Raw genomic sequence first — 19,253 nt, forward strand, 5'->3', positions numbered from 1 at the left:
CAAAGACTTACTATTTGGGCAGGTCAAGTCAAGAGCAGAACTAGGAGAGCTCTGAGACAAAACGCAATAAGCCAGTGGCTGAGAAAATTCACTAAACACCACAACTTCCCAAGAAAAGGGGGGTGTCCACTCACAGCCATCATCCTGGTGGACAGGAAACACTCCTGCCCATCGCCAGCCCCATAGCCCAGAACTGCCCCAGACAACCCAGTGTGACGGAAGTGCTTCAAATAACAGGCACACACCACAAAACTGGGCATGGACATTAGCCTTCCCTGCAACCTCAGCTGATTGTCCCAGAGTTGGGAAGGTAGAGCAGTGTGAATTAACAAAGCCCCATTCAGCCATCATTTCAGCAGACTGGGAGACTCCCTACACAGCCCAGCAGCCCAGAACTGCCCTGGGGGGGACGGCACTCACCTGTGACATAGCACAGTCATCCCTCAACAGAGGACCCAGGGTGCACGGCCTGGAAGAGGGGCCCACTTGCAAGTCTCTGGAGCCATACGCCAATACCAAGGACTTGTGGGTCAGTGGCAGAGACAAACTGTGGCAGGACTGAACTGAAGGATTAGACTATTGCAGCAGCTTTAAAACTCTAGGATCACCAGGGAGATTTGATTGTTAGAGCCACCCCCCCCCTCCCTGACTGCCCAGAAACACGCCCCATATACAGGGCAGGCAACACCAACTACACACGCAAGCTTGGTACACCAATTGGACCCCACAAGACTCACTCCCCCACTCACCAAAAAGGCTAAGCACGGGAGAACTGGCTTGTGGAGAACAGGTGGCTTGTGGACGCCACCTGCTGGTTAGTTAGAGAAAGTGTACTCCACGAAGCTGTAGATCTAATAAATTAGAGATAAGGACTTCAATTGGTCTACAAATCCTAAAAGAACCCTATCAAGTTCAGCAAATGCCACGAGGCCAAAAACAACAGAAAATTATAAAGCATATGAAAAAACCAGACGATATGGATAACCCAAGCCCAAGCACCCAAATCAAAAGACCAGAAGAGACACAGCACCTAGAGCAGCTACTCAAAGAACTAAAGATGAACAATGAGACCATAGTATGGGATATGAAGGAAATCAAGAAGACTCTAGAAGAGCATAAAGAAGACATTGCAAGACTAAATAAAAAAATGGATGATCTTATGGAAATTAAAGAAACTGTTGACCAAATTAAAAAGATTCTGGACACTCATAGTACAAGACTAGAGGAAGTTGAACAACGAATCAGTGACCTGGAAGATGACAGAATGGAAAATGAAAGCATAAAAGAAAGAATGGGGAAAACAATTGAAAAAATCGAAATGGACCTCAGGGATATGATAGATAATATGAAACGTCCAAATATAAGACTCATTGGTGTCCCAGAAGGGGAAGAAAAGGGTAAAGGTCTAGGAAGAGTATTCAAAGAAATTGTTGGGGAAAACTTCCCAAATCTTCTAAACAACATAAATACACAAATCATAAATGCTCAGCGAACTCCAAATAGAATAAATCCAAATAAACCCACTCCGAGACATATACTGATCACACTGTCAAACACAGAAGAGAAGGAGCAAGTTCTGAAAGCAGCAAGAGAAAAGCAATTCACCACATACAAAGGAAACAACATAAGACTAAGTAGTGACTACTCAGCAGCCACCATGGAGGCGAGAAGGCAATGGCACGATATATTTAAAATTCTGAGTGAGAGGAATTTCCAGCCAAGAATACTTTATCCAGAAAAGCTCTCCTTCAAATTTGAGGGAGAGCTTAAATTTTTCACAGACAAACAAATGCTGAGAGAATTTGCTAACAAGAGACCTGCCCTACTGGAGATACTAAAGGGAGCCCTACAGACAGAGAAACAAAGACAGGACAGAGAGACTTGGAGAAAGGTTCAGTACTAAAGAGATTCGGTATGGGTACAATAAAGGATATTAATAGAGAGAGGGAAAAATATGGCAAACATAAACCAAAGGATAAGATGGCCGATTCAAGAAATGCCTTCACGGTTTTAACGTTGAATGTAAATGGATTAAACTCCCCAATTAAAAGATATAGATTCACAGAATGGATCAAAAAAAATGAACCATCAATATGTTGCATACAAGAGACTCATCTTAGACACAGGGACACAAAGAAACTGAAAGTGAAAGGATGGAAAAAAATATTTCATGCAAGCTACAGCCAAAAGAAAGCAGGTGTAGCAATATTAATCTCAGATAAAATAGACTTCAAATGCAGGGATGTTTTGAGAGACAAAGAAGGCCACTACATACTAATAAAAGGGGCAATTCAGCAAGAAGAAATAACAATCGTAAATGTCTATGCACCCAATCAAGGTGCCACAAAATACATGAGAGAAACACTGGCAAAACTAAAGGAAGCAATTGATGTTTCCACAATAATTGTGGGAGACTTCAACACATCACTCTCTCCTATAGATAGATCAACCAGATAGAAGACCAATAAGGAAATTGAAAACCTAAACAATCTGATAAATGAATTAGATTTAACAGACATATACAGGACATTACATCCCAAATCACCATGATACACATACTTTTCTAGTGCTCATGGAACTTTCTCCAGAATAGATCATATGCTGGGACATAAAACAAGCCTCAATAAATTTAAAAAGATTGAAATTATTCAAAGCACATTCTCTGAGCACAATGGAACACAATTAGAAGTCAATAACCATCAGAGACTTAGAAAATTCACAAATACCTGGAGGTTAAACAACACACTCCTAAACAATCAGTGGGTTAAAGAAGAAATAGCAAGAGAAATTGCTAAATATATAGAGACGAATGAAAATGAGAACACAACATACCAAAACCTATGGGATGCAGCAAAAGCAGTGCTAAGGGGGAAATTTATAGCACTAAACGCATATATTAAAAAGGAAGAAAGAGCCAAAATCAAAGAACTAATGGATCAACTGAAGAAGCTAGAAAATCAACAGCAAACCAATCCTAAACCAAGTACAAGAAAAGAAATAACAAGGATTAAAGCAGAAATAAATGACATAGAGAACAAAAAAAACAATAGAGAGGATAAATATCACCAAAAGTTGGTTCTTTGAGAAGATCAACAAGATTGACAAGCCCCTAGCTAGACTGACAAAATCAAAAAGAGAGAAGACCCATATAAACAAAATAATGAATGAAAAAGGTGACATAACTGCAGATCCTGAAGAAATTAAAAAAATTATAAGAGGATATTATGAACAACTGTATGGCAACAAACTGGATAATGTAGAAGAAATGGACAATTTTCTGGAAACATATGAACAACCTAGACTGACCAGAGAAGAAATAGAAGACCTCAACCAACCCATCACAAGCAAAGAGATCCAATCAGTCATCAAAAATCTTCCCACAAATAAATGCCCAGGGCCAGATGGCTTCACAGGGGAATTCTACCAAACTTTCCAGAAAGAACTGACACCAATCTTACTCAAACTCTTTCAAAACATTGAAAAAAATGGAACACTACCTAACTCATTTTATGAAGCTAACATCAATCTAATACCAAAACCAGGCAAAGATGCTACAAAAAAGGAAAACTACCGGCCAATCTCCCTAATGAATATAGATGCAAAAATCCTCAACAAAATACTTGCAAATCGAATCCAAAGACACATTAAAAAAATCATACACCATGACCAAGTGGGGTTCATTCCAGGCATGCAAGGATGGTTCAACATAAGAAAAACAATCAATGTATTACAACACATTAAAAACTCGAAAGGGAAAAATCAATTGATCATCTCAATAGATGCTGAAAAAGCATTTGACAAAATCCAACATCCCTTTTTGATAAAAACACTTCAAAAGGTAGGAATTGAAGGAAACTTCCTCAACATGATAAAGAGCATATATGAAAAACCCACAGCCAGCATAGTACTCAATGGTGAGAGACTGAAAGCCTTCCCTCTAAGATCAGGAACAAGACAAGGATGCCCGCTGTCACCACTGTTATTCAACATTGTGCTGGAAGTGCTAGCCAGGGCAATCCGGCGAGACAAAGAAATAAAAGGCATCCAAATTGGAAAAGAAGAAGTAAAACTGTCATTGTTTGCAGATGATATGATCTTATATCCAGAAAACCCTAAGAAATCGATGATACACCTACTAGAGCTAATAAACAAATTTAGCAAAGTAGCGGGATACAAGATTAATGCACATAAGTCAGTAATGTTTCTATATGCTAGAAATGAACAAACTGAAGAGACACTCAAGAAAAAGATACCATTTTCAATAGCAACTAAAAAAATCAAGTACCTAGGAATCAACTTAACCAAAGATGTAAAAGACCTATACAAAGAAAACTACATAACTCTACTAAAAGAAATAGAAGGGGACCTTAAAAGATGGAAAAATATTCCATGTTCATGGATAGGAAGGCTAAATGTCATTAAGATGTCAATTCTACCCAAACTCATCTACAGATTCAATGCAATCCCAATCAAAATTCCAACAACCTACTTTGCAGACTTGGAAAAGCTAGTTATAAAATTTATTTGGAAAGGGAAGATGCCTCGAATTGCCAAAGACACTCTAAAAAAGAAAAGCGAAGTGGGAGGACTTACACTCCTTGACTTTGAAGCTTATTATAAAGCCACAGTTGCCAAAACAGCATGGTACTGGCACAAAGATAGACATATAGATCAATGGAATCGAATTGAGAATTCAGAGATAGACCCTCAGATCTATGGCCGACTGATCTTTGATAAGGCCCCCAAAGTCACTGAACTGAGCCATAATGGTCTTTTCAACAAATGGGGCTGGGAGAGTTGGATATCCATATCCAAAAGAATGAAAGAGGACCCCTACCTCACCCCCTACACAAAAATTAACTCAAAATGGACCAAAGATCTCAATATAAAAGAAAGTACCATAAAACTCCTAGAAGATAATGTAGGAAAACATCTTCAAGACCTTGTATTAGGCAGCCACTTCCTAGACTTTACACCCAAAGCACAAGCAACAAAAGAGAAAATAGATAAATGGGAATTCCTCAAGCTTAGAAGTTTCTGCACCTCAAAGGAATTTCTCAAAAAGGTAAAGAGGCAGCCAACTCAATGGGAAAAAATTTTTGGAAACCATGTATCTGACAAAAGACTGATATCTTGCATATACAAAGAAATCCTACAACTCAATGACAATAGTACAGACAGCCCAATTATAAAATGGGCAAAAGATATGAAAAGACAGTTCTCTGAAGAGGAAATACAAATGGCCAAGAAACACATGAAAAAATGTTCAGCTTCACTAGCTATTAGAGAGATGCAAATTAAGACCACAATGAGATACCATCTAACACCGGTTAGAATGGCTGCCATTAAACAAACAGGAAACTACAAATGCTGGAGGGGATGTGGAGAAATTGGAACTCTTATTCATTGTTGGTGGGACTGTATAATGGTTCAGCCACTCTGGAAGTCAGTCTGGCAGTTCCTTAGAAAACTAGATATAGAGTTACCATTCGATCCAGCGATTGCACTTCTCGGTATATACCCGGAAGATCGGAAAGCAGTGACACGAACAGATATCTGCACGCCAATGTTCATAGCAGCATTATTCACAATTGCCAAGAGATGGAAACAACCCAAATGTCCTTCAACAGATGAGTGGATAAATAAAATGTGGTATATACACACGATGGAGTACTACGCAGCAGTAAGAAGGAACGATCTCGTGAAACATATGACAACATGGATGAACCTTGAAGACATAATGCTGAGCGAAATAAGTCAGGCACAAAAAGAGAAATATTATATGCTACCACTAATGTGAACTTTGAAAAATGTAAAACAAATGGTTTATAATGTAGAATGTAGGGGAACTAGCAGTAGAGAGCAATTAAGGAAGGGGGAACAATAATCCAAGAAGAACAGATAAGCTATTTAACGTTCTGGGGATAACCAGAAATGACTATGGTCTGTTAATTTCTGATGGATATAGTAGGAACAAGTTCACAGAAATGTTGCTATATTATGTAACTTTCTTGGGGTAAAGTAGGAACATGTTGGAAGTTAAGCAGTTATCTTAGGTTAGTTGTCTTTTTCTTACTCCCTTGTTATGGTCTCTTTGAAATGTTCTTTTATTGTATGTTTGTTTTCTTTTTAACTTTTTTTTTTCATACAGTTGATTTAAAAATGAAGGGAAAGTTAAAAAAAAAAAAAAGGAAAGAAAAACAAGGAAAAAAAAAAAAGACGTAGTGCCCCCTTGAGGAGCCTGTGGAGAATGCAGGGGTATTCGCCTACCCCACCTCCATGGTTGCTAACATGACAACAGACATAGGGGACTGGTGGTTTGATGGGTTGAGCCCTCTACCATAAGTTTTACCCTTGGGAAAACGGTTGCTGCAAAGGAGAGGCTAGGCCTCCCTATATTTGTGCCTAAGAGTCTCCTCCTGAATGCCTCTTTGTTGCTCAGATGTGGCCCTCTCTCTCTGGCTAAGCCAACTTGAAAGGTGAAATCACTGCCCTCCCCCCTACGTGGGATCAGACACCCAGGGGAGTGAATCTCCCTGGCAATGTGGAATATGACTCCCAGGGAGGAATGTAGACCAGGCATCGTGGGACGGAGAACATCTTCTTGACCAAAAGGGGGATGTGAAAGGAAATGAAATAAGCTTCAGTGGCAGAGAGATTCCAACACGAGCTGAGAGATCACTCTGGTGGGCACTCTTACGCACACTTTAGACAACCCTTTTTAGGTTCTAAAGAATTGGGGTAGCTGGTGGTGGATACCTGAAACTATCAAACTACAACCCAGAACCCATGAATCTCGAAGACAGTTGTATAAAAATGTAGCTTATGAGGGGTGACAATGGGATTGGGAAAGCCATAAGGACCAAACTCCACTTTGTCTAGTTTATGGATGGATGTGTAGAAAAGTAGGGGAAGGAAACAAACAGACAAAGGTACCCAGTGTTCTTTTTTACTTCAATTGTTCTTTTTCACTCTAATTATTATTCTTGTTATTTTTGTGTGTGTGCTAATGAAGGTGTCAGGGATTGATTTAGGTGATGAATGTACAACTATGTAATGGTACTGTAAACAATCGAAAGTACAATTTGTTTTGTATGACTGCGTGGTATGTGAATATATCTCAATAAAATGATGATAAAAAAAAATATAAATGAATTAAGTGTGCTGTGACTTAGACTATGGATTTATTCCAAAATTGCCTAGTCACCATACAGTGGCCATATATTTAAATATGTATTCATATATACATAATCATTGTAATATAAAATAATGAGATGTATTATATTATTCCTAATAATAGGGATATTACTTCTAAGTGATAATGAAAGAGTAATATTATTGCTCTCCTCAATTAATGGCCCTTTAATTTTGGGGACCAGACTTTTTTTTTCCTATCATTTCCATTTAATATTCTTTTCTCCTCTCTAGAAAAGACACATGTTCTTCCTTTATTATTCTTCATAGGAGACCAAATACTGCTTCCTTGGAATGCTGTAATCTGACATTCTGAATCACAGTTACATGATATTTATGATGTATTTATACCTATAATGAAACCAGACATCACTTAAAACTTCTGAACTTCTTATTTCTTCAACTGTATCTTCGTCCACATTTAGAGGTATTCAGTTATTAGAATCTTTAGTTCAGGGAACAGAAATGCTTCGGTGATTTTAATTTTCTGTAATCAACTGGAAGAATAATTAGATCATTCTTTAGTATGTTCTGAAATATTTAAGACTGTTTCTTAAAAATTGTAATTTCGAAGGGGATTTGGTCTAAGATGATTCTCCTTGTAGCACAGAGTTTAATTTTGCTTCTTTTGTACATGTTTGAAACCAACTACTGTGGAAAATTAGAATCCATCAGAAAATTTTGCTTTATTTTTATCTGCCAATGAGTGTCTTTGAAATTTTGACTTTAGTCAAATGATTTTTAAATTAGTTTTTGTGCAAACAAAAACAGCAATCTTTTGATTTTGTATAGTCAATATTTTTGGATTACTGGTAAAAATTATTTGAAAACAAATTTCTGGGTAACAAAGGTTAGTAAGAACTTGATATGTACGGTATAATTACCATCCAGTTTAATATTTAATTGGAGTGTATGCTTGGTGTTTTTGAACTGTTAATTTTTGGGCTGCATTCCAACTGATCAAAACAATGATGGGATTGCATCTGTATAAATGCGTGCTAATTGATAATTGAAATAATTTGGCAGTGTGCAATATAGAATGCTAATAATTAAGCTATGTTTATGTTTGGATTTAAAATTTTTAAACAATTATTTATAAATGCATTGTCTTTTACTTTGAAGAATATAAAGTTATATTCATATACAAATGAACATCTTGTTTATGTTAAAAGATTTTATTCCATTGAAAAGTTTTGCTTTCAAGTGAGAAAATGTAAATCTTTTTCATGATTTCTATCAATGTGAAATAAAATTTAATTCAGAACAAAAAAGCCTATTGACTCAATCCATGAATTGGACAAGGATCTGATATCCCATAGACAGTCATAGATTAGTTCCTGTTATCACCCCAAGACATTTTGGCCAATTGATGTTACTTCTAAATTCATCTAAGTAAAAATGAAACCTGGACCTTACTTAGATTTCAAAAATTATTCACTGAAAATAAATTTTGGGATGCTTTCTTTTGCCCCCAAGCTGCTTGTGCCAGTTTGGCTGTATTATGTGCCCCCAAATGCCATTATCTTTGATGCAATCTTGTGGGGGTAGATGTATTTGTTTTGATTAGGTTGGAACCTTTGGATTAGGTTGTTTCCATGGAAATGTGACCCACCCAACTGTGGGTAAGGTCTTTGATTGGATTATTTCCATGGAGGTGTGGCCCCACTCATTCAGCATAGGTCTTGATTGGTTACTGGAGTACTTTATTTATTTATTTGTTTGTTTTTTGTTTGGTTACTGGAGTACTTTTTTTTTTTTTTTTTTTTTTTTTTAATGGAGAAGCTGAATGTTTTATTGTTATTAAAGGGTGTCTTGTTTTGCTCTAAGGCTGTTGCTTCATTGTATGAAAATAGCACCAGCAAATGTGGTATACTGGGAAGTTACGATACTACTGTTTCTCACCTGACACTGTACAACTAACAAAAACTTAAGTCTATTCCCAGTTATTTCCAGTGAATATATCATTAAGCATTTTGACCCAAATCCAGGGACTCAAGTAAGCAAGTTACAATATTATGTAAGGCTTACGATAACAATCTTAACTGAATTACATAATTTTTACAAGTAGTTTTACTTCTGACAATTTCATGGATTCTGAAAATAACAACTAGATCCTGGTCTAAATCACTGGGTGATATGAAAAAGATGCAGATTGTGTTTACCTGCTATCATTAGAAAGTTAAGGGGTATTTTCTTTCAATAGCATAGTTGGAACAAGTAGTTTCTGTTTTCCTATGGTATTGCTAAAAGTTGCTATTATAAATTTTTATCCACCAGTAATTTAAAATATTGCTGGATTATACTGTTTTAGACTAGTTTATTTAGGGGTTCCATTTTCACTCTTCAATAGATTTTATATATTTCTCATATGCTTCTTCACTCATTAGTTCATCAAGTTCTGAAGGATTACTCAGTGTCATCTTGATCAGCCAACCATCTTCATAACAAGATTTGTTGACAAGTCCTGGATTCTCTGCAAGAGCTTCATTAATTTCTGTTACTTCTCCTGACAGAGGAGAATAAAGTTCACTAGCAGCTTTCACACTTTCCAAAGCACCAAACTCCTCTTGTTTGTTCAATTTTGTCCCAACCTCGGGTAGACTACAGTAAACAACATCTCCCAAAGCTTCCTGTGCAAAATTGCTGATGCCCACTGTTCCAATACCATTTTCTGTTGTTATCCATTCATGTTTGTCTGTGAATTTCCGCACCGAGAGCAGAGCGGGGCCGGTGCGCAGCGTCCGAACAGCGCCAGTCCGCAGCCCCCAGGGCCGCCGCGGGCAGGACGTGGCGGGCGCCGAGGCCGCGCGCAGGCTGCAGACGACGATCCGCACACTCCGTGCCGCGCGCAGCGCCATGTTCGCAGGGGTGCGGAGGGTCGCGGTGCCGCAAAGCGGACACCGGGCCGACGGGGCGTACTGGAGTACTTTAAAAAGAGTCACATAGGATCTAAGATGGCAGCATAGAGAGGAATGGAAGCTAGTTAATCCCCCTAGAACAACTAATAAACAACTAGGAACAACTAGTAAATAATCTGGAATAACTGGGGGGGGCATGACTGTCCACTCATCCTACACCAACCTGAATTGGAAGGAATGCCTGAGATCACAGCATAAAATCTGTAAGTAAAAATTGCAGATCCAAGCCGGGAGCCCCCTCCCCACACAGATAACCAAGGAAACCATTATAATTGTTGAGCACCCTAGGTTTCCCTGAGTTACACAGTCCCAGTCTTTATCCTTCATCTTTTGTTCTGGTGTCCCACATGGTCCCAACCTTCCTCTTTCAACCATATTCACAGTCATCTTTGTTCAATGTACTTACGTTGCTGTGCTACTATCTCCCAAAATTGTTTTCCAAATCTCTCACTGCAGTCTTTTCCTTTCTGTCTGTAGTGCTCCCTTTCATGTTTCCTGTAGAGCAGGTATCTTGTTCACAAAATCTGTCATTGTCTCTTTGTCAGAGAATATTTTAAGCTTTCCCTCATATTTGAAGGACAGTTTTGCTGGATATAGGATTCTTGGTTGGCGGTTTTTCTCTTTCAGTATCGTAAATATATCACACCACTTCCTTCTTGCCTCCATGGTTTCTATTGAGAAATCCACACATAGACTTATCAAGCTTCCTTTGTATGTGATGGATCACTTTTCTCTGCTTTCAGGATTCTCTCTTTGTCTTTGACGTTTGACAATCTGATTATTAAGTGTCTTGGCATAGGTCAATTCAGATCTATTCTGTTTGGAGTATGCTGTGCTTCTTGGATCTGCAATTTTATGTCTTTCCTGAGAGATGGGAAATTTTTATTGATTATTTCCTTTTTTATTCCTTCTGTCCCTTTCCCTTCTCTTTTCCTTCTAGGACACCCATGGCACATACATTTATGCGCTTCATGTTGTCATTCAATTCCCCAAGTCGTTGCTCATATTTTTCCGTTCTTTTTTCTATCTGTTCTTTTGTTTATAGGCTTTCAGTTGCCTTGTTCTCCAGTTCCTGAGTGTTTTCTTCTGCCTCTTGAACTCTGCTTTTGTATGTCTCCATTGTGTTTTTCATCTCTTGTGTCGTGCCTTTCATTTCCATGGATTCTGCCAGTAGATTTTTTAAACTTTCATTTTCTACCTTATGTTTGCCCAATATTTTCTTTATATCCTTCATCTCTTTTGCTATGTCTTTTCTGAACTCATTGATTTGTTTTTTTATTTGATTTAGCATATCTTTTTTTGGAAATCTTTAATTGTTTCATTAAAGTGAAACAATATTTCCACTGTATCATGACTGAGGTGTAATTTTGTTCATTTGACTGGGCCATATCTCTGCCATTTCCATTGTAGTTTGTAGTCCTCTGTTGTGTAGGCACCTGGCTTCCCCAGTTACCCCAATCAGATTTTCCCAGACCAGAATGGGTTCAGATTCAGAATGGGGTTATATTCAGTTTCAAGTCTTCCTGAGGGTGTGTCTTAGAGGTTAAGAGACTTTCCTGTGAGGTCTCTAGCCACTGTGTTTTTCCTAACCTGCTCAGCCCCACTTCCTCTCCACTGGGAGCAATCTCAGGGTACTTTTCTGCTTGTCTCTGTTTGTAGGTTGTATTCAGCAGTCCACATTTGTTAATTAAAACCCCAGTTGGAGCTCAGCTGGGCTATATTCGCTTGCTTGGAGAGTGCTGCTTTTTCCTACAGTGAGGTTTTGCAGCTCAGCCTGCAGTGAGGGGAGGGGGCTCCTGGCACAGTTTTGCAGTTTTTACTTACAGGTTTCATGCTGCAATCTCAGCCATTCTACCCAATCCAGGTTGCTGTACGATGTGTGAACAGTCACAGTTGTCCCTCAGCAGTTGCTCCAGATCATTTACGAGTTGTTTCTCATCGCTTATTGTTTCAAGGGACTAACTAACTTCCACACATCTCTATGCTGCCATGTTAACTCCTCCTTGACCTCTTCTTTATACAATAAATTCTTCTTTATATTTATCCATATTCCTACATTTTCTGATGCTCTTCATTCTTTCATGTAGTTCTATACTTCTGTTTGGAATCATGTTTTAATCAGATTGAAGAATTTTCTTCAGAATTTCTGTATTCTGTTTTTGCTTGTCTGAAACCCTCTTTTTCACTTTGAATTTTGAAAGCTATTTTGGTTATAGATTTTAGGTGGGGTAGGTTTTTTTTTTTTTTTTTTTTTAGCAGTTTAAAGATGTCATTAAGTGAAAAAAGAAAAAGGCAAACAATATATATGTAGTATGCTACCTTAGTGTAAGAAATAAGGGGAAATAAGCATATATATTTGTTTATCTTTACAAAAAAAAAACACAAAAGGGATAAACCAAAAACGATGCTGATTACATACTGTGTGTGTGTGTGTGTGTGTGTGTGTGTGTGTGTGTGTGTGTGTGTGTATAACAGAGTGGAAGGGGTATAGGAGGGAGTGACAATTCTGAGTTTTAATCATATGGACTTTGGAAGCCTGTTAATGTTTTACATATTAGTATTTTATATGTTAATGTTTTACAAAATAATTTAAATGACCAAGGCTCTGAAGAGGGAAAAAAACTAAAACTGAAAGCATTTAACTGAAACAAATGAATCCAATCATACTTCAAATGAACATCGTAACCACACATAAGGAGGAAAATAAATAATTGAAATAATTTGAGAACACGAATGTATTCAAGTGTATACCCTATAAACTCTGAGTCTTGGGTAGGGTTGTCTGGGGGAGTGGTGTTGGAACTGTGAGCTAATCCTGAACTCTATTTAGCAGGTTTTTTTCTTTTTTAATATTGAAGCAATTCTGAAACTATATTATAGGATTGAGCAAATAAGTAAATGAATTGACAATTTTTGGAATCTCTATTTTCACAATGTGAAAAGGGACGTATTATTCAATGGGAAATGGAAAGAAAGAACATTGTAGAGAGAGGTATTAAATTGGATGTATCAATATGAATTCATGATTTCTGAAATATAAATGTATATATAAACATGTATATGTGCACATGTATATATTGTGCATGTGTATTATATGTATGTTGGTAGGTGTTTATATATGTATATATACATGAATAAATTTCCTAGCTCTGTCCACTGAAAGTGCCAAAAAAGTAAAGACAATTTAGAAACAAACAGTTCATCAAGTGCCTCAATATTAGTCTCTAACACCATTCCCCACTTAAAGGAATCAAAGATCCTTGGAAAAATGGCTGATTACAGGGCAGGGAGAGGGTAGGTACAAGGCGAGCCTGGAAAAACCAGTTATGTCAAAAAACAAATAAGTGGATAGTGATGCAAGATGGCAGCCACCATGGGTTCTGGAGTAAAAGCCCCTCGCAATTTCCGACTGTTGGAAGAACTTGAAGAAGGCCAGAAAGAAGTAGGAGACGGCACAGTTAGCTGGGGGTCTAGATGAAGACAAGACACTTACAAGATGAACAGGGATGATAACTGGGCCTCTAAGAACAATTTATGAAAACTGAATATACAGCCTTAAAATAAAATGTGGATCTAAATACCCAGAAGCAACCCCCTTTGTAAAATTTGTAACAAAAATTAATATGATTGGAGTTAATAGTTCTAATGGAGAGGTGGACCCAAGAGCCATATCAGCACTAGCAAAATGGCAGAATTCATACAGCATCAATGTTGCCCTACAAGAGCTTTGGTGCCTAATGACGTCTAAAGAAAATATGAAACTCCCTCAGCTGCCTGAAGGACAGTGTACAGCAATTAATCAGAAACGCTTCACCCCCATTCAACTTAAGCAATCTTCATTTTTCACAGTAGTAAATTTTCTAGATACATCTTGTAGACCTCAAAGTATTGTAAGGGAAGATCCCATTCAAAGGCATTTTATATTAAGATACTGTAAATGATACTAAATTTTTGTCCATTTGAAATGTATAAGTTGTGCTATAACAAATCATACTGTCAAGTGTGAGCACTGTCCACATTTTGAACTTCTGGGACCAAGAAAGTATATTTAAATTGGTTTCCATCATAACCGGTGGGGCACATCTAACTGTGAAAAGGACACATCACACAATCACCTTGTTGATTACATGGCCTGTGTCTCTGCCTTCTCCCTTTTTCCTTCCCTCTGCACTAGCCCTCCAGATTGGGGTGGCTTATTAGAATAGATGTGAAGGTTTCATGTAGCAGTCTGTAGGACTTTTGCTGGGTGTGTGTAGGTGCTTCACCTGCACCCCAGTTTCTCCCCTCCTCTCCCTTCCCCTCCGCTTTGTTTTCTTTTGTTTTAAATGACTAATCCCCTTCAAACCATCATCCTTTCTCCACTCTCCACTACCATCCTTGGCCAAAGAAAAGATTGTAAACCTCTATGCTCCCTTCTGAAATTAGCGTCTGGCAAGGAATTCTTTCAGGGCTTTCCTCATATCCCCAGCCCTGCACCCCCCCCCCATATGCCCCTTTATTGTAGGTTCCCATATTTTCCTTCCTCCTCCTGAAATCCCTTCCTGCACCATCACCATTCAACACTTTCCATGACACTTCCTTGCTTTGGCCAGAAGCCATCAGATGAGTTTGGAAAGAGTCTCTGATTTCCCTCATTTAGTTTTGGAACCACATTTCTTTACTCTTCACCAGCCTGGGAAATGAAAACTGGGCCCTCAGCCCTCCCACTCTCTGCTGTCATCATCAGCAGATGCATTTTTTTTTTTTTTTTTTTTTTTTAGCTCGGGTTTTGATACGGTGAAAAGAACAGTCACTAGGGTTATTCAGACCTGCCAGTCGTTGGTGGTTAAACTTGGAGAAAGGCCACATGAAGACACTTGTAAGCACACACAATCCCTCTGAATTTTGTTTTCCTTCTTTCTTGTAATTGCTTTTGCTTTTAAAAGTTGAAGAAGTTTTAAACAAACAAGGCTCTCATTTGGTCATCCTTGTTTATTTGGGTCTAGTTTGGAAACTGACAACTGGGACAAAAAAGAACCTTGAATTCAATGCATAGTTGGGTTTTAGTGCTGCTGCCTCTCATGATCCTCAGCAAGGATTAAGAAAGAACTTAGTGTGCACAGCAGACCCTAAAATTAGTGGGCTTGACTTCCTGAAATATTGCTGCATTTTTCAACTTTTCTCTTCAGGACCACTACATGCTAAAATGTGGATCCATACTGAAATAAAAGCAATTTATTGTGTCCTAAAAATAATAAAAGTCTGGAGTTTGTTTCCATTCATGATGGATCACAATTACAAAAGAGACAAAATATTTAAAGCAGTGGTATCAGAGGACAACAGGCAGCTCAGGACAGAGATCCCTGAATGAAGAAGGGAAACACAGGTGTACCCGATGACTGCCTCAACTTCCTGCCTGAACCCACACCAATTAGAATGGCTGCTGTTAAGCAAACAGGAAACTACTAATGCTGGAGAGGATGTGGAGAAATTGGAACTCTTATTCATTGCTGGTGGGAATGTACAATGGTTCAGCCACTTTGGAAGACAGTCTGGCAGTTCATCAGAAAACTAGGTATTGAGTTACCCTACGATCCAGCAATTTCACTTCTCGGTATTTACCCAGAGGACCTGAAAGCAGTGACACGAACAGATATTTGTACACCAATGTTCATAGTGGCATTGTTCACAATTGCCGAGAGATGGAAGCAACCTAAATGTCTTACATCAGATGAGTGGATAAATAAACTGTGGCACATACATACTATGGAATACTATGCAGCAGTGAGAAAGAATGAGGTCGTAAAGCATGTGACAACATGGATGAAACTTGAGGACATAATGTTTAGTGAAATAAGTCAGATACAAAAGGAGAGCTATTGTTTGATACCACTGTGAACTCTGTAAGAAATATAAACCAAGTGTCTTATATTGTAGAATATCGGGGACCTCGAGATAGACAGCAATTAGTGAAGGGGAAATGATAATGTAATATGAACAGATAAGATATTGATGGTAATCTTAATGATATGGGAATGCTCAGGAATGACTATGGTTCATTGATTTTCTTGGGGTATGGTTGGAGCATATTGGAGGCAATGTAGTTATTTTAGGATATTTGGTTTTCTTATTCCTATGTTTTGTTTTGTTTGAAATGTTTTATTTTTATTTTTTTGGTAAATAAAGTTAAAAAATCAAAATAAAACAAAACAAAATGCAAAAAAATCTTCCTGCCTGAGAGGGTTTCCAGGCCACAGTTCAGAAACCACAAAGGACTCTCATGGTATCACTAAATAGAGGAGCCAGAGCCAGTCAAGTAGACCATGACAGATTCAATTTGTGAGACAACATGTTGAGAGGAAGGAGCTGCAGAAAGAATGAGAGACAGACACACACAGAGAGAGATATGGGGCAGTGGGGGGTGGGGGTGGGGGAAAGACAAAGGACAGAAAGTGGGAGGATAGGAGGGAGAGAGAAAAGAGAGAGAGTATTGTGTGAGATCCAGAGATCTGTAGTAAGGTCCCATAAAGTCACTGGCTGCTTATGGATCTGGGCATATGTGAGGAAACTAACCACCAGAAGGGAGTACAGGGTAAGAGGAAGAATCCCTGGGAACTCATACGGAATATTTGATTCCCACAGTGAGAGTGAAAAGACCTCTGAATATAAGGGCTTAAGGTACTGTCTTTTTTGTAACAGGTTTATGGAGATATAATTCATATACCGTACAATTCACCCACTTAAAGTGTATAACTTAATGGTTTTTAGTATATTTAGATACGTGCAACTATCACCAGTCAATTTTTGAACATTTTAATCACTTCAAAAAGAAACCCCATTATCCTTTAGCTACTACCTCCTTATTCCCTCACCCCCATCCCTACTAGTCCTAAGTAACCACTAATCTACTTTCTCTCTCTAAAGATTTGCCTATTCTGTACATTTCATATAAATGGAATCATATAATAGGTGGTCTTTTGTGACAGAGTATTTTCATATGGCATAATGTGTCCAAGGTTCATCCACGTTGTAGCATGTTTCAGTACTTCATTCTTTTTTATGGCCATATAATATTCCATTATATGGATATACTACATTTTGTTTATCCATTCATCTGTTGACATCTGGGTTGTTATAGCTATCTTTTGGTTACTATGAGTAAAGCTGCTATAAATATTTGCATACAAGTTTTTGTGTGGAAAGATGTTCTCATTTCTGTTGGGTATATACCTAAGAGTAGAATTGCTGGGTCATATCTAACTCTAGGTTTAACTATTTCGGAACTGCCAGACTGATTTCAAGACTTAACTACAAAACTACAACCATTAAGATGGTGTCATAGTATTGCAAGGATAATCAAAGAAATCAGCAGAAGAGAATAGAGTCAATAAAATAGATCTGTATATAAATGGTCAAATGATACTTGATAAATGTGACAAGGGGGGTAAGTATTCTTTCCAATAAATAGTGTTGGAACAATTGGAAATCCACATGTTAAAAACACTGAACCTCAGCAGTAACTCCACACCACATACAAAAATTAACTAAAAATGGATCATAGACACAAATGTAAGAGCTGAAACTTTAAAACTAGGAGAAAGCATAAGAGAAAATCTTTTTTCCTTTGGGTTAGGTAAAGATTTTTAAAAACAGGACACAAAAAACATGAAGTATACAAGAAAAATCTGGTAAAGTGCATCAAAATAAAAAACTTGTACTTTTCAAAAGACTCTAAGAAAATTAAAAAGTAAGACAGACTGAGAAAATATATGCAAAATATATATCTACAATATATAAAGAACTTTTAAATTCAATAAAAAGACAAACAGCCCAATAAAAATGGGCACAAGACCCAAATGTCCATCAACCAATGAATGGATAAACAACATGTGGTATATCCATATAATGGAATATTATTCAGCCATAAAAAGGAATCGAGTCTGGTACATGCTACAAAATGGATGAACTTTCAAAACATTATGCTGTGAAAAAAGCCAGAAACAAAAGGTCACATATTGTATGATTCCATTGATATGAAATATCCAAAATAGGCAAAACTATAAAAACAAAATAAATTGGTGGTTGCCAAGAAATGAGGGGATTGTGGGGTGATAGCTGTGGGCTGCAGGGTTTCTTTTTGGAGTATTGGAAATGTTCTAAAATTGTAGTAATGGCTCCATAACTACAAATATACTAAAACCTATTGAATTGTATACTTTAAAAGGGTGACTTTTATGGCTTATGAATAATATCTCAATAAAGCTGATATTTGGAAAAAAAAATGGGCACAAGAAAATATTCACAATAGACACATCTGACACGTTCTTGTATCTAGAACATATAAATAACTCTTAAATTCAATAGTAATAATCCATTAAAAATAGGCAAAAGATTTGAAACAGTTACTTCATCAAAGAAGATATACAGAAGATCCATAAGCACATGAAAAGAGGTTTAACATTGTTAATCACTGGGATAATACAAATTAAAACTACCATGACAAACCACCAGAAACAATAAAATTAAAAAGATTGACAATACAATTGTTGTCAAGGTTGTAGAGCAACTGGAAATTTCATACATTGCTGATGGCCATGCAAAATGGTACAGCCACTCTGGAAAATAAGTTGGCAGTTAAACAAAGAAGGTTAACATAAAGTTAAACATCTTTTCATATGAACTAGCAATTCTACTCCCAGGTTTTTACCTAAGAGAAATGTCCACACTAAGACTTGTGCTTTAATGTTCATCAGGGCTTTATTCACAACAGCCAAAACCTGGAAAGAACTCCAAAGACCCATTAACTACTGAATGAATAAACATTGTCCATTTGTTCTCAGTGACACAAGGAAAATAACTATTGAACACTTCTTAGCAATACTAATGAATGCCAAGTATAGATGAATCCCCAAAAGCATTAGGCTAAGAGAAAAAAGTCTGACATTAAAGACTGCAGGATTACATTCATATGACATTCTAGAGAAGCCAAACTATGATGACAGAAAGCAGATCAGAGGTTTCCAGAGGTGGGGAGGGGATTGAATGCAGAGATATGAGGGAGGTTACTTTATATCATGGGCATGTTTTACATCATGATTTTGGTCACTTCAACAGACATATCTGCCTTTTGTAAGTTGATGAGAGTGAAATAAAAAATTCACT

General features: G+C 37.5%; 1 protein-coding gene and 1 pseudogene across 1 annotated transcript; one reads left to right on the top strand and one right to left on the bottom strand.

Annotated features, from left to right (window-relative positions):
• Window positions 1–8,970: 8,970 nt before the first annotated feature.
• Window positions 8,971–10,052, bottom strand: LOC119518488 (glycine cleavage system H protein, mitochondrial-like). Its single transcript, XM_037815666.1, has one exon. The coding sequence runs from the start codon at window positions 10,050–10,052 to the stop codon at window positions 9,531–9,533; it is 522 nt and encodes a 173-aa protein (XP_037671594.1). The 3' UTR covers window positions 8,971–9,530.
• A 3,421-nt stretch (window positions 10,053–13,473) lies between these two features.
• LOC119513497 lies at window positions 13,474–14,053 on the top strand (annotated as a pseudogene).
• The last annotated feature ends 5,200 nt before the right edge of the window (window positions 14,054–19,253 follow it).

Source organism: Choloepus didactylus, chromosome 2 (genome assembly GCF_015220235.1).
Source record: "Choloepus didactylus isolate mChoDid1 chromosome 2, mChoDid1.pri, whole genome shotgun sequence".
In the NCBI taxonomy this organism is placed as follows: Eukaryota; Metazoa; Chordata; class Mammalia; order Pilosa; family Megalonychidae; genus Choloepus; species Choloepus didactylus.

Bases quoted from the DNA above. Each gene is read 5' to 3' on its own strand.
- LOC119518488 (XM_037815666.1), bottom strand. From the start codon at position 10,052: ATGGCGCTGCGCGCGGCACGGAGTGTGCGGATCGTCGTCTGCAGCCTG.